Source organism: Anser cygnoides, chromosome 3 (genome assembly GCF_040182565.1).
Source record: "Anser cygnoides isolate HZ-2024a breed goose chromosome 3, Taihu_goose_T2T_genome, whole genome shotgun sequence".
Lineage (NCBI taxonomy): Eukaryota > Metazoa > Chordata > Aves > Anseriformes > Anatidae > Anser > Anser cygnoides.
Genome location: NC_089875.1, coordinates 82912076 through 82925985, shown reverse-complemented (window position 1 = coordinate 82925985; position 13910 = coordinate 82912076). Strand labels below are relative to the sequence as shown.

The 13910-nt window shown below is 43.2% G+C and overlaps 1 protein-coding gene across 2 annotated transcripts in view; it reads right to left on the bottom strand.

Moving 5' to 3' along the window:
• The window catches only part of MDN1 (midasin AAA ATPase 1), a 98249-nt gene extending 84721 nt beyond the window's left edge, over positions 1 to 13528 (bottom strand). For both annotated transcript variants that reach the window (XM_066994537.1, XM_066994535.1), the window contains exons 1-6: positions 13406 to 13528; positions 8028 to 8254; positions 7181 to 7405; positions 5936 to 6043; positions 5654 to 5849; positions 1032 to 1241 (exon numbers count right to left, since the gene is read on the bottom strand). In XM_066994537.1, the coding sequence (XP_066850638.1) occupies positions 1032 to 1241; positions 5654 to 5849; positions 5936 to 6043; positions 7181 to 7405; positions 8028 to 8254; positions 13406 to 13504 (1065 nt within the window). In that variant the 5' untranslated portion in view covers positions 13505 to 13528. The remainder of the gene's footprint in view (positions 1 to 1031; positions 1242 to 5653; positions 5850 to 5935; positions 6044 to 7180; positions 7406 to 8027; positions 8255 to 13405) is intronic.
• Positions 13529 to 13910: the final 382 nt, after the last annotated feature.

Sequence of the window (13910 nt, the reverse complement as noted above, 5' to 3'; positions counted from 1 at the left end):
GAAGCACAGTATCTAACTAGATAATTGGAAGTGTATTTACAGAGTTGTACCACCAAAACTAATGAACAGAAATCAACAGCATAACACACTAAACTGCACTGTATCTTACATCTTAACCAGCTCTGAGCTGCTAACATAAGAGAAGTTCTCAAAAAAGTATTTCAAAGACACAAAACCAATCGAGTTTTACTTTCTGTGAAGTGGTAACTTTCACATTTCAGCATTCCTTAAATAATCAAGTTTCTGGTTTCAGTATTTCACATTTTGTACCTTGAACTTTATCACTTTTTCTTTAAATGACTGTCTTACTCATGTATATGAAAAGATACTCTTGTGGAGAATAGCTGTTAGATGGTGAAGTAAGCTGTTCTATGCAAGTAAAGAAGGTGATTTTGTATGGCTAATAAAAACCTTCAGAGAACACTTCTGGTAGACACCAACCACTTCAGAAAACTAAATATAAATCGAGCCAAACAATATTAATAAACTCAAACTCACAAGTACGCAAATCCAAAAGAATGTGAAGCTAACACCAGAGTTGAAGATATTTCTACAGGTAAAGCTAGATCCCTATTCTATAACTGCAAGCATCCTCATAGGGTCTTACTTCATTTTATCTTCACCAAAAAATAACTGGGATCAGATTAAACTGACAACAACCCATCTACACATGGAAATCAAAGTGTCCATACAGCCTTTGGCAGCAGCTTCCACCATTTTCAAATCAATTTTTGTCAAGCTTTTTTTTTTAAAAAAAATACAAAATCAGTGGAGCTCTTCCACATAGGAAAAACAGTGACAAAACATAACTTAAAACGGATCAGGTACATCACAATTACGTGCAGAATTTACATCATAAATTTGAAGAAAAATCAGTTAAGCTTCATTATTCTTATCAATAGCCAGAGCAGTACTACAAAGAATTGGGGGTTGTGAGCTCCTTAGGGGAAGAGTTAAATTTCATCTTATTAGAAAAGCAAGTCCATACTTTAAGTAAAAATAATGGACCATAAAACAATTTCATCAGTTACCTTACTATCAGTTTGATCCCCAAGTTGGACTTTTAAAATATGAGGAGGCTTTGTTCTTCCTGTAGCAGCTGCTAAATATTCAATTAAAGAAGTTTTGCCGCATCCTATTGGTCCTTCTAATAAAACAGGACTTTGAAATGCTACAGCAATAGCAAGGTTTTGAAGATTTGTGCAGGCAGATTCAACCAGAACAAAATGGCTGGTGTTTTCCTGTTGGAACATAAAATTTGAGTTACTACACTTATTTTTTTTTTTAATATCAGTTTTTACAACACAGAACAATTAGGAAAGCGAGTATGATGACTAGAAAACTTTGGCCGGTAGATATGTCAACACACATCAAATAAAATAAAGGATTCTAGAGCTATGGACTATAAAGAATGTATTTAATGACAGATATTGGTGATGTGGCTCTCTATATTAGAGTGTTTTGATGTTGTGGAACTTGAGGCTGGGAATGATAGGGTTGAGTCCCTATGGGTTAGGATCAGCGGGAAGGCCAACAAGGCAAGCATCCTGGTGGGGGTCTGTTATAGACCGCCGAACCAGGATGAGGAGACGGATGAGGAGTTCTACAGGCAGCTGGAAGAAGTTGTGAAATTGTCAGCACTTGTTTTCATGGGGGAATTCAACTTCCCAGACATATCCTGGAAGCACAACACAGCCCAGAGAAAGCAATCTAGGAGGTTTCTGGAGAGCATGGAAGATGGCTTCCTGACGCAGCTGGTTAGTGAGCCTACCAGGGGAGGTGCCCCGCTAGACCTTCTGTTCACAAACAGTGACGGACTGGTGGGAGATGTGGTGGTTGGGAGCTGTCTTGGGCAGAGTGACCACGAAATGGTAGAGTTCTCTATTCTTAGCAAAGTCAGGAAGGGGATCAGTAAAACCGCTGTCTCGGGCTTCCAGAGGGCAGACTTTGAGCTGTTCAGGACACTGGTTGGCAGAGTCCCTTGGGAGGTGGTTCTGAAGGGCAGAGGAGTCCAGGAAGGCTGGGCACTCTTCAAGAAGGAAATCTTAATGGCTCAGGAGCGGTCTATCCCCACGTGCCCAAAGACGAGCCGGCGCGGAAGACGACCGGCCTGGCTGAACAGAGATTTGTGGCTTGAGCTCAGGAGAAAAAAGAGGGTTTATAATCTTTGGAAAAGAGGGCGGGCCACTCAGGAGGACTATAAGGATGTTGCGAGGCTGTGCAGGGACAAAATTAGAAAGGCCAAAGCTCATCTGGAGCTCAATCTGCCTACTGCCGTTAAAGATAACAAAAAATGTTTTTACAAATACATCAACATAAAAAGGAGGACTAAGGAGAATCTCAATCCTTTACTGGATGCGGGGGGAAACTTAGTGACGAGAGATAAGGAAAATGCTGAGGTGCTTAATGCCTTCTTTACCTCAGTCTTCAGTGGCAAAACCAGTTGTTCTCTGGATACCCAGTACCCTGAGCTGGTGGAAGGGGATGGGGAAGAGGATGTGGCCCTCACTATCCACAAGGAAATGGTTGGCGACCTGCTACAGCACTTGGATGTACGCAAGTCAATGGGGCCGGATGGGATCCACCCGAGGGTACTGAGAGAACTGGCGGAGGAGCTGGCCGAGCCACTTTCCATCATTTATCGGCAGTCCTGGCTATCAGGGGAGGTCCCAGTCGACTGGCGGCTAGCAAATGTGACGCCCATCTACAAGAAGGGTCAGAGGGTAGACCCAGGGAACTATAGGCCTATTAGTTTGACCTCAGTGCCAGGAAAGCTCATGGAGCAGATTATCTTGAGGGTCATCACGCGGCACTTGCAAGGCAACCAGGCGATCGGGCCCAGTCAGCATGGGTTTATGAAAGGCAGGTCCTGCTTGACGAACCCGATCTCCTTCTATGACAAAGTAACACGCTTAGTGGATGAGGGAAAGGCTGTGGATGTGGTCTACCTTGACTTCAGTAAGGCTTTTGACACCATTTCTCACAACGTTCTCCTCAAGAAACTGGCTGCTCGTGGCTTGGACTGGCGTACGCTTCGTTAGGTTAAAAACTGGCTGGATAGCCGGGCGCAAAGAGTTGTGGTGAATGGAGTCAAATCCAGTTGGAGGCCGGTCACTAGTGGAGTCCCCCAGGGCTCGGTACTGGGGCCAGTCCTCTTTAGTATCTTTATCGATGAGGGGATCGAGTGCACCCTCAGTAAGTTTGCAGATGACACCAAGTTAGGTGCATGTGTTGATCTGCTCAAGAGTAGGAAGGCTCTGCAGGAGGATCTGGATAGGCTGGACCGATGGGCTGAGGTCAACTGTATGAAGTTCAACAAGGCCAAGTGCCGGGTCCTGCACCTGGGGCGCAACAACCCCAAGCAGAGCTACAGGCTGGGAGATGAGTGGTTGGAAAGCTGCCTGGCAGAGAAGGACCTGGGAGTATTGGTTGATAGTCGGCTGAATATGAGCCTGCAGTGTGCTCAGATGGCCAAGAAGGCCAACAGCAGCCTGGCTTGTATAAGAAGCAGTGTGGCCAGCAGGTCTAGAGAAGCGATTGTCCCCCTGTACTCGGCTCTGGGGAGGCTGCACCTCGAGTACTGTGTTCAGTTTTGCGCCCCTCGCTACAAGAAGGACATGGAGGTGCTCGAGAGAGTCTAGAGAAGGGCGGCAAAGCTGGTGAGGGGTCTGGAGAACAAGGCTCATGAGGAGACGCTGAGGGAGCTGGGACTGTTCAGCCTGGAGAAGAGGAGGCTCAGGGGAGACCTCATCGCTCTCTACAGTTACCTTAAAGGAGGCTGTAGCGAGGTGGGGGTTGGTCTGTTCTCCCACGTGCCTGGTGACAGGACAAGGGGGAATGGGCTAAAGGGGAGGTTTAGGGTGGATATTAGGAAGAACTTCTTTACTGAAAGGGTTGTTTGGCATTGGAATGGGCTGCCCAGGGAGGTGGTTGAGTCACCATCCCTGGAGGTCTTTAAGAGACGTTTAGATGTTGAGCTTAGTGGAGGACTTGTTAGTGTTAGGTCAGAGGTTGGACTAGGTGATCTTGGAGGTCTCTTCCAACCTAGACGATTCTGTGATATTAAAAGTGATTTTTATCAAAAACCTATTATAGGTGAAACATTTAATATAGTATACGTATAATTTGTTCCCAGAGTTCACACTACATTGACAATACAGACGTAGTAACTATTCAATCATTGCATTCACATCAGTCAAATACAATTCGCAAAATAAATGAAATTAAGTCATCAGAATGAATCTCAATCAGAGAAAAAAATAAACAGCAATTAGACTCAGATGATGCACGTATGAATACAAAAACTCAAATGTTGTATTTCTTTCTTTCTGCACAGGCCAAAGAATAAGATCATTAAACTCAATACATGGAGGGCAGGGGAGATAAGTTCGGTAGAATTTTTGCTTTATTCACGTTGCAATGAATACATTTTATTGAACAGTGATTTATCAATATGACAGATACGCCTCAAATATATTAGTGACTGTAGGAGAGTAAAAATATCAGCATATGGCACAAAAACTAGTGCTTTTTTGCCAAAAGGCACAAAGAAGAAATCAAAATATATACGGCACTGAAACCAAATAGAATCTCTTGTATTTAAAATTTGATCATTTGATCTTCATTTCAAATAGTTTCATGTATTTCTCCTGTAACAATGCTAGTTTTAAAGAGTATCTGTGTTCCCTGACAGCACAATTGCAGCAGCAATGACACACTATCATGCAAATAAAAACCTAGCTACACAGCTCAGTTTCCCTTGCTGCAATGAATTCGAAACCATATCGTCAATGCTATAGTTAAAAAAATAAGTTACAGAAGTTAGGGGGGGAAATGGAAAAATTGGGAGGAAACTGCTCTCATTCTTCTGCTACTCAAGAAATTCTCAGTATTGGTAGTTTTATTTCATCTTTGTCATTCATTTGTAGATGTGTTGCAAAAATAGATAGCAATACGCAGGCTAATTAAGAGCTGAAATTTTGCCTACGTGAGGAAACCAGTGAAGAACACTGACTGCAGCTACAAAGATGAACCTGAACAGTTTGAGATGAATAGCATCTCAACAGAAAATAGGTTAAAAAGATGTTACTTACTGAAACATTTATGCATTCGATCAACTTGCTAAAACTGTAAGGCACTACATTCTGTGTTACGCTTCACTCCAGTGAAGCGGAGAAAATAAGATCTTGCTTACCTCTTCTCCCGTTTCCCTGCCTTCTAGTAGAGTAATAAGCAGCCTTGTTTTCCAGTGTTTTAAAATGTGAACTTTGAAAAAAGACTGTTGATAAGATCCCTACGTAGCACAAAACACTACCTCATGCATGTAAAAACCACATCAGCTCCTTGCTTTACTCAGCTGTGGATAACTTGCAATGGAGACACTATACAAGGCTGACTATTCTCTTATAGCATGTTCTTAAGAACTGTTATAAACAAAATTAAATGAACAGGACTATATATTCACTGCTTCATTCCACTGCCATTCCACCTTCTACGCAGTGCCAGTATTATACATCACTAGATTACAGCACACATTAAAGGAGATAAAAATTACCCACTTCAGTATCATTTAAGCAGGAATAAAGTTAAAGTCAGCTCACAGCATTTAGGGATCCTTGAAAAAAAGGTACAAACTTAACCCTTGGTTACATACCTGCTGCTCTTCAGAAACAAGCTGTAGTCTAGGCAGCACAATACCACATACAGCTACTACACTTGCAGACAGGTCATCTGATACAACATGTCCTTGTTTATATTGCAGTTCTTTCTCCTTTTGCCAAAATGAGGAGTCTGGATTGGCCAAAACAAGGGCTTGTTCCACATTCTGCACTTGAGATTCTTCTAGTAGCCTGTCAAATCCATATCCATGTTTATTAATTCAGCTGAAAACCATCCACAAAAAACAAGCAGTGTTCAATATTTAAAGAGTTCTTACTTCAGCCTGAAATGCATCAGCTCCTCAGGATTGAAGATCTTCTTCAGGAAAGACAATTTATGTTCATCATTCATGCATGTAACCAGAGCAAGACAGTTTGAAGTATACCTAAAAATTTTATTTTAAAACAAAACATGTCAAAACAGTCTTAAGAATTTTAGTTTGACAACTGTCACTTGCAAATCAAAATACCAGTTTTGGAAAAACATACAGAAAACTTTCTCTGCAGAAATTGGTATGCTTAAAATTAGTAGTATTAATCTTTTTTTTAAAAAAAAGATCTTTCTGAGATTTTTCTAGAGAAAAGCAATTATGTCATGGCATACTGTATCATTAACACACCAACTTGCTAGCTTTCCTCTGAAAGACTGAACATTCAACAGAAATACAGTAAAAACCAGCACTTTCCCAAATGAAAGTAAACGTGTAAGACAATGAAAACCAAGTTTTGCCTGATTTTTCTTCTCCTGCCATTTTCTGTTCTTTCATGATATGTCTAAAATAACCTTAATACACTGAACTCAAGACTCGGTGCCGAAAGAAGCAAACAAATTCCAAGTCTTGGCTTCATAAAGCCAAGCTGTCTCGCAATACGAGAAAGTTTAATAGAGATCATAAATATAATTTTCATTTATTATATCACTGCTTTTACCTTCCAAGAACAAAGCTTTCAATGAGCTTGGGAAGGTTAGAGGGAAGGGGTGCAGGGGCAGGGTGGTAGAGTGCTCCCAGAAGATTGGTTCAGGACAAAATTTACAAGTCTGCTCATTCACTTAAGATTATTACCTGAATACCAGGAAAATCCATTCCAGCCAAATTAGTCATCCTATTTCTTTTTCTAAGAATATCTAAACTCACGTCATCCTGGCTGATATACTTGACAGTACTCTTCTTCCTGTCCTTCCTGAATTAAGTATCTTAGTTTAAAATAATGAGTTACTAACACAATCTTTTCTTCTTCCAACAGTACAGAAGTGATGTTTCACCAAATTCACCACTTCTCATGAATCCAACTTTGGTAAACTCCAGTTATTTTAAAAGATTATCCAGACTGTAAAAATCCAGAGCTTGAAATGTGCCTGAGAACTAACCTGACAGATCACCACAGCTTACAACAGATAAAAGAATACATACAGATACCATTGTCACAGATTTTTCTGGTATTGTCTGGATCTTTTCTCTTTGCACACAAACACTTCAATACAATTCAAGATATAGGCATGTCTTCTCAGTAGAGAAACTTACCAACGGACTAACGTGTCGTGACTCCTTAGGACTGGAATACATACGCTCCAGTCCCATAATTCCCGGAAAATTGACTGTTCCTTCTGTAAAAACCTATAAGCTGCTTCCATGAGGTCACGTAACTTCATTCGTCTGCGCCCATATCGGACTGTGTTTGCATCTGAGCTCTCCAGAAAAAGCCTCTGAAAAACTGGTGCTGTGTTCTTAAAATATCTTAAAGCAAATCTTCATATGAAAGAGAAAGAAAGAGAGAGTGATGGAACACAGATATCTAAGCCAGAGCAGAAGAAAATAGCCACTAATGTTTTATTTCAGAGGTCCGGAAACATTAATTGATGGCATAGCTTGAATTGAGGTTTGTGTTTGACTTTGTCCATGCCTGAGAAAGATAACCAGTTTAGCAATCAGCTGTCAACAGATACTTCACCTTATTAGAGATCATTATTTGATTAACAAGGAGAAGCATTTTTTTTGGTGAAATCCCTTTGATTTCTCTTGTTTACTGAGAAAGTAATACTGATTTCCACTTAAACAACTTTGTATTCTACTGGCCTACAGGTCTAATATAAGATACAGACATTTTGGTTGTTGGCAGTTTTCAAGCCAGCTGTTGTTTTGCTTTCACTCTGATCGAATAATGATGAAAATCACATTAGATATTATCAAACAGTTTAAATAAGCTGTGTTTAAGACTTGTGCTTTCTGGGTAATTCTTTCAATTGAAAAGACCTTTGTTACTGTGGGAGACAATCCAAAGCACTGTAACACCGCCTCATCACCAGCAAACACTGACGTGCACGCACTCCGTAAATTCAAACACCGCACAAAGCGACTCTGCGCTACTTACGGCAAAACATCCGGGTGGTCAGCAACCAGCTTGCTCATGGCTACACACAGCCTTTCATGCCGATCATGGTTGATTTGGCCACCAGCTTTAATGGCTTCTGCATTTCGTTCCAGCAAATCCAACAAGATTGGTCGAAGCTGACGGCCAATTAATAGAGTACATTCTTTATCCAGTAATAACTGCGCTAAAGTATCCAGGATGCACTGCCGGTCCTGCTGAGTCCAAGTCTAGAGGAAAGGAAGGTAGGAACAGGTTAAACATGGAATGATTTAGACTTTTAACTTCAGAACAATTCATGCGGGATTCACAGTGAATTTTACAGGAACAAATCTTCCAGAAAAAAACAAGAAAAGTGGAAGGGGCAAAATTCACAGTGAAAGTACTTACTCGATACAGCTCTCCATAGTTTAAGAAACAAGGGAAACAGAACATATGATATGAAGAATAGCAATAAATAGGAATTACAAAGAATTATAAATTCACGTTTTCAAAAAAATTGAGCTGTTACTTCCATATCAGATGTAATTATGGTGAATAATGACAAGAAGCATGTATTTATAGTTTTGAAGTTGAGATTTTTTTTTCTTTTTTCTTACTTCTCTATAAAAGCAGTCCATTAGTGCAAAACAAAATATTAGGCTTTAGAATATATGCAGAACCGATTCTGATCTCTTGTAGGGAAAATAAATCACCACCCCACACAAGGAAACACAATCTTCCTAACTTTGTTACTGACAAGGCACAGGCAATTTTTGCTGCCTTTAAGCTCGTCTTTGGTCTTTGACCTCATGTTATTATGTAAGCACCGTTCCACTCCCATGATGTTCAGTGCACGTAATTCTGATTTGTGAAAAATCAGGATTAAAGATTTGCACTACAGCTGTTTTGCTCCTAACTTTGACCCTCCACTCTCCCCTTCCTCACTGACCAGGCAAGCACTCATCCCATCAAGATGATTTTGTTTCCTGGCAAACAGCAGTAAACACAACCAGGCAAGGTAGCTTTCCAAACAAAATAGTCACTTACTAAACTCCTACAGAAACATTCTACAATTCACATGGTGACATTTTAGCTAGATGTGCTGTCAATTTCTGCCCTGCCCAGGCTTTTGCCATCTGTGTAAAACCTGTGGCCATGCAGGGATGGTTTCCTTGTTATCAGAGGTCCTGCACACCGCTTTTGAAAGGTGCCCTCCTAAGGTTATACCACCACTGACATCTTTTTAGAGCATGTACACACTTGTTCAAGTTCTTCGCATCTCCTCCTGAATTTGAAAAAAGACAATCCCTCATTCAGCACAGTTTAAGTCAGGGAAGTTGCAGTATACATCATACACATTAAAATGACCACATTAATCACAAGGTTTATTGTTTGTTTTTTTAAACATGCTGTGTTTATTTTTCTGAAAAGACATAGGCTTATCTTCCTCTGACCTATCATAGCAGCATCAAAAGTAAGTGACGTTTAAAACGGAGCCGAAGGTCTGCGTTCATCACAGAGCAAGCAAGAAGCTGCTCATTACTGGGGATCAGATTTTGAGTGGCAAAGGGACTGACAAGCTGTTAAAAGGAACATGGCTCAAAAGAATAGAAGATAAACTTCACGGTAAAAAATAAAAATTACCTTCAGTTTCCAAATCAAATACATGTTTGGCTACCCACATGAGGTATCAACAGGGTGCTTAATTTATTAACCAGAGCTTTCAGTAACAAATAAAAGGAACAAATAACACTAAAACAGTAAATAAACGTAAATGAACCAGTCTGATTCAGTAACATTCTGTAGTTACATGACTACCCTGCACCAAATCCATTAGCAATTTTGTGAGAGCAAGCAATTTTAAATCATTCTGTACAGTACCCTTAGGACATATAAAACTGATCAAAAAACTGATCACAGTGGAAAAATTCTCATTCCACAAAGAGACTGTCTGCTGGATTTCAGAGCCTCTCAGAATTTAAATCAAAAACCTTTTGGAAAAGAGTAATACTGTGAGAGAGGAATTTTAGCTACCACTGATTTCCTGAAATACACAACTTTCTTAGTCAGTAGCAAAGGACAGCTGATCGGAAAGCGTTTAACGTCAGTGTTCAAATCCAGGACAGCAGATCTGTGCCCGCAGTCCCAAACAGCTGACACAAGAAAGCATCGCGAAGGCCTGACCCTCCAAATACCCAACAAATGCACGTGTCACGTATTATTACCGAAAGAGGCAATAAAGAGAAGCCCAGGTAGGACTGAGAGCTGGAATTAAACAAGACCCTGACTGCTCCTCCAGCAGCACGTCAACCTGCACAGCACATTCAGTCAGCACTCACAAGAAGCCTTTATTAAGAACTAGCTGAGTCCAAAACCCCAGATTCGGAAGGGAAAGGATCACAGCAAGGCGCAATCCGAGTTCCCAGGAAAGCCACATCCCTGATGACAGCTCGCAGGAGTCCCCCCAGTCACACTGCACAGGTTTAACCCCGGGACTCTTCTGACATGGGGGCAGGGGGCTGCGCATTTAAGCCCCTCTTCCCTGCCAACGCAGAACCACGTTCCCTCAGGGCAGGTCTAGTGACCTGACTGCACAGCAGTACGTTTGGCCAGAAGATCCAACCTAATCCCCCTCCCAAAGTCTTCCACTGGGAGAGAAAATTGAAGGGATTTTCTGCATTAGCACGCTTGCTAGATCCGGGATAAGAGGAGCAACAGAGAGATGTGCATATAGGCCAAGAGAAAACAGAGCTGGACCACTTATTTTGGCAGCTCTCCAGGTCAGCAAGATAAAGGAAAGCAGGAACCTGCACTCCTCTAACCCACATGCCTCAAAAACAATACATAAATAAATGGCAGGTGGAATACACAGTCTCACAAGAAGAGGGTGCTAACTTCAGCTACCTGCAAAACCAGAGAGAACTTACACCTCCTCCAGCGCTGTGCAGTCAGCACACAGATTGCCACACACACACAAAAAAACAACCAGAAATAAGACATGAGAATACACTCTGGGACAAATGCAACGTACCTTCCCTTACTTATAGGGTTACATCTTCGAGAGTTACATCTTAAAGCTTAATTAAACTTTCAAACAAAAAGCTGAGCCACATTTTAGGAAAAAACAGCCTGCCTTAGCTGTCAGGACATCAGGACATTTTTCTGACATCCAGTGAGTAATTTTTTTTTTTTAACTTTTTTTTTTTTAAGAAAAAAAGGTACTTTTTGCTATAAAATACTAAGAGTAGAGGACTATAAATACAAGTTTGGAACTATTATTAAAATAGGTTTCACTTTCACACAGAAAAAGAGAAAGGCAAAACGAAGGACGGCCAGCCAAAACAGCAACAGACTGGAACGGGAGATGCAGAACAGAGTGCCCGAGATCCCTGGTGCCCTTCAGACGGGTCCGTAGACACCCTAAAGGGTCTGTTCATTAATTTTTATCTTTCAGTATATGCACAGCGCTTAAAACTGTGAGGGATGTGAAGGACAGAAAAGGATAAGGGTATTTTTTCACTAAGTTCCCTTCCTATGAGTTTTTTACCTTTCATATTAATGAACAACTCTACCGAAATCACACCATCACAGAGAGCCAGAAGCGTGCACATTTGCACACAATCTGCATTTCCAATTCTACATATGAAGGCGTTCTGGATTTAAATAGATCACTGGTACTGCACCAAACCAAAAGCACAGTCCTCGATGGTATACCCATATGCCACTCTAAATTTGTATCTGCCACGGTAAAATACCGAACCATTACTGCAGCTGTGCTAATGGAACAGATTGCATGTAAAAAAAATTTAACATTGTGACTTAATATTTTTTTGGAAGTTTACTTACAAGCTTTTGAAGCGATGCAGCGCAATACATAGTTACTAGAGCAGTGTCAGTACATATGAATAAACCACTGATATCTACAGAAACTGAAGTTCTATTTCTGAAAAACTTCAGCACACAAATCCTTCCACTTACAACCTACTGCTTAGACAGTTTGCTTTACTTAGAAAGAAACAAATGAAGGCTGTTCTAGAGAACTTTTTGTCCCATTTTCCTCATTAAGAGCACAGAAATTTGCTGTACCTTTGCAGAGTTAGTGACATATTAATATTCTACATAAAAGGCTCTATTTCTGCTACGTACTGAAGGACAACCTTCCGTCACCACACGAAGAGCATCTTAGTACAAATCTCAAAAGATTATTCCTTACTTAGGTTGTGGGCAAGTTCTGTTAGGAGCAATTTGTAGAATATAGAGTAAATAAGATGACAGGAAAACATAGTTAAGAGAAAACACACATTCTGGAAATCTGGAGCTAAGTTACACACAAAGCAACTGGTAAGAAAACCAGGTAAAAATAACTGGAGCCTCTAGTTGTTTTTGCAGCAAAACAAGACTAACATACAACTAAATACGTAGCTTTAAAGCTTGGAAATAGCAATTTGGTTTTCAAAAGAACACGCCGTTGTTCCGGAAGCTCTGTAGATAATCAGTCTTCACCAATTTCCAGCTGTCAAGACATTTAAACCCGAAGCGCCTCCCTCCCAGCTGTTGCCAGAGGGCACAGCCCCTTTCGCAGTGTCAGAGCTCGGTGGCTCTGGGTCACCCTGCTCAGCACCTTTCCACCACCTAGCACAAATGCTCAAATATAGGAATGAATACATTCTTGAGTTAACTCTACTCTGATCCCATGATTTGCAGGGGAAGAAGGAAAAGCCACCTGCCTACCGATGGAGAACCTCGATTAGCAGTATGAAAGTTTTCCCCAGCTGTAACCAGGAGACAGCAGCTTGAAGTGAAAAAGCCAATATTCTGAAAAAACCGTGGTAACTTCAGCTTTCCACCTTCAAACAGCTGGGTCATTTTCTCAACGCTGGAAAGAAAACGTGGCCTTGAAGAAAACAAGGAGTCCTAAAGCGCAGAGAACCTAGGGGCCTCAAAAGCTGTATCGTGACGAGGACTAGCAGCACGATGCCTGACGTGCCGATATCTGGCTGTAACACCTTCAGGTGCTCCACAGGCACAACGGAGCAGAGCCTCGCCTCTCCCACACGCCAGACGCGCAGCTCGCACAAAACCCCACGCAGCGAGGATGTTTTCGCCGCACCGCCGTGCCCAGAAAGGACCAAACCCCCAGCAGACCCCCCCCCCCCCACTTCCCACCCCAGGGGCAAAGGGACAGCGGGCGGCCGGGGGCGGGGGACAACGAAGCCGTCACAACCCCCCCCCTCCCAAAATTTCGCTGCCTCAGGGGTGCTGCGCTGGGAAAGCCGGTGCCACGAAATGGCGGCGAGGCGGGGAGAGGGGGGGAGAGGGGGTAAAATGGGGGTCGTGAGGGGGGGAATGGTGGAAATGGGGGGGGAAGGGGGGTCCGGGGGGGTCACGGCGGCACTCACCGGCTTCGCCAGGAACCTGCCGAGCTCGGCGCCGCTCTTCTCGCTCCTGCCCGCCAGCAGCTGCAGGGGCTGGGCCAGGGGCAGCCGCAGCGCCGCCATCTTGTTGTTGTTGTTGGGGGGGGGGGGGGGGGGGGGTAACGGCACGGGGGGGAAGGGGGGGGGGGGTCGTGCGCAGCTACCGGCGGCAGCCACGTGTGGCGCGGAGCGGCGCGCTTCCTCTGCCCCGTGACGTCATCCGGCCGCGACGTCACGTGTCGGGGAGGGGAATCACCGCCCACCGCCGCGCGCCGAACTACGCCTCCCGGCATGCGCCGCGCCGCGCCGCTGCCCGCTGCCGGGCGAGACGGGCGGCGCGTTGCACGCCGGGAGATGTAGGCGCTCCCCCCCCCACCCCAGTGCTAGGTCCCGAGGAGGGGAAGGGGGCGGGGCGCTCCCCGCTTTGGCGCCAAGCGCTCGGTGCCGGGGGCGGGCCGCGCTGACGTCGGCCGCCGCCGTTGGCTGCCCC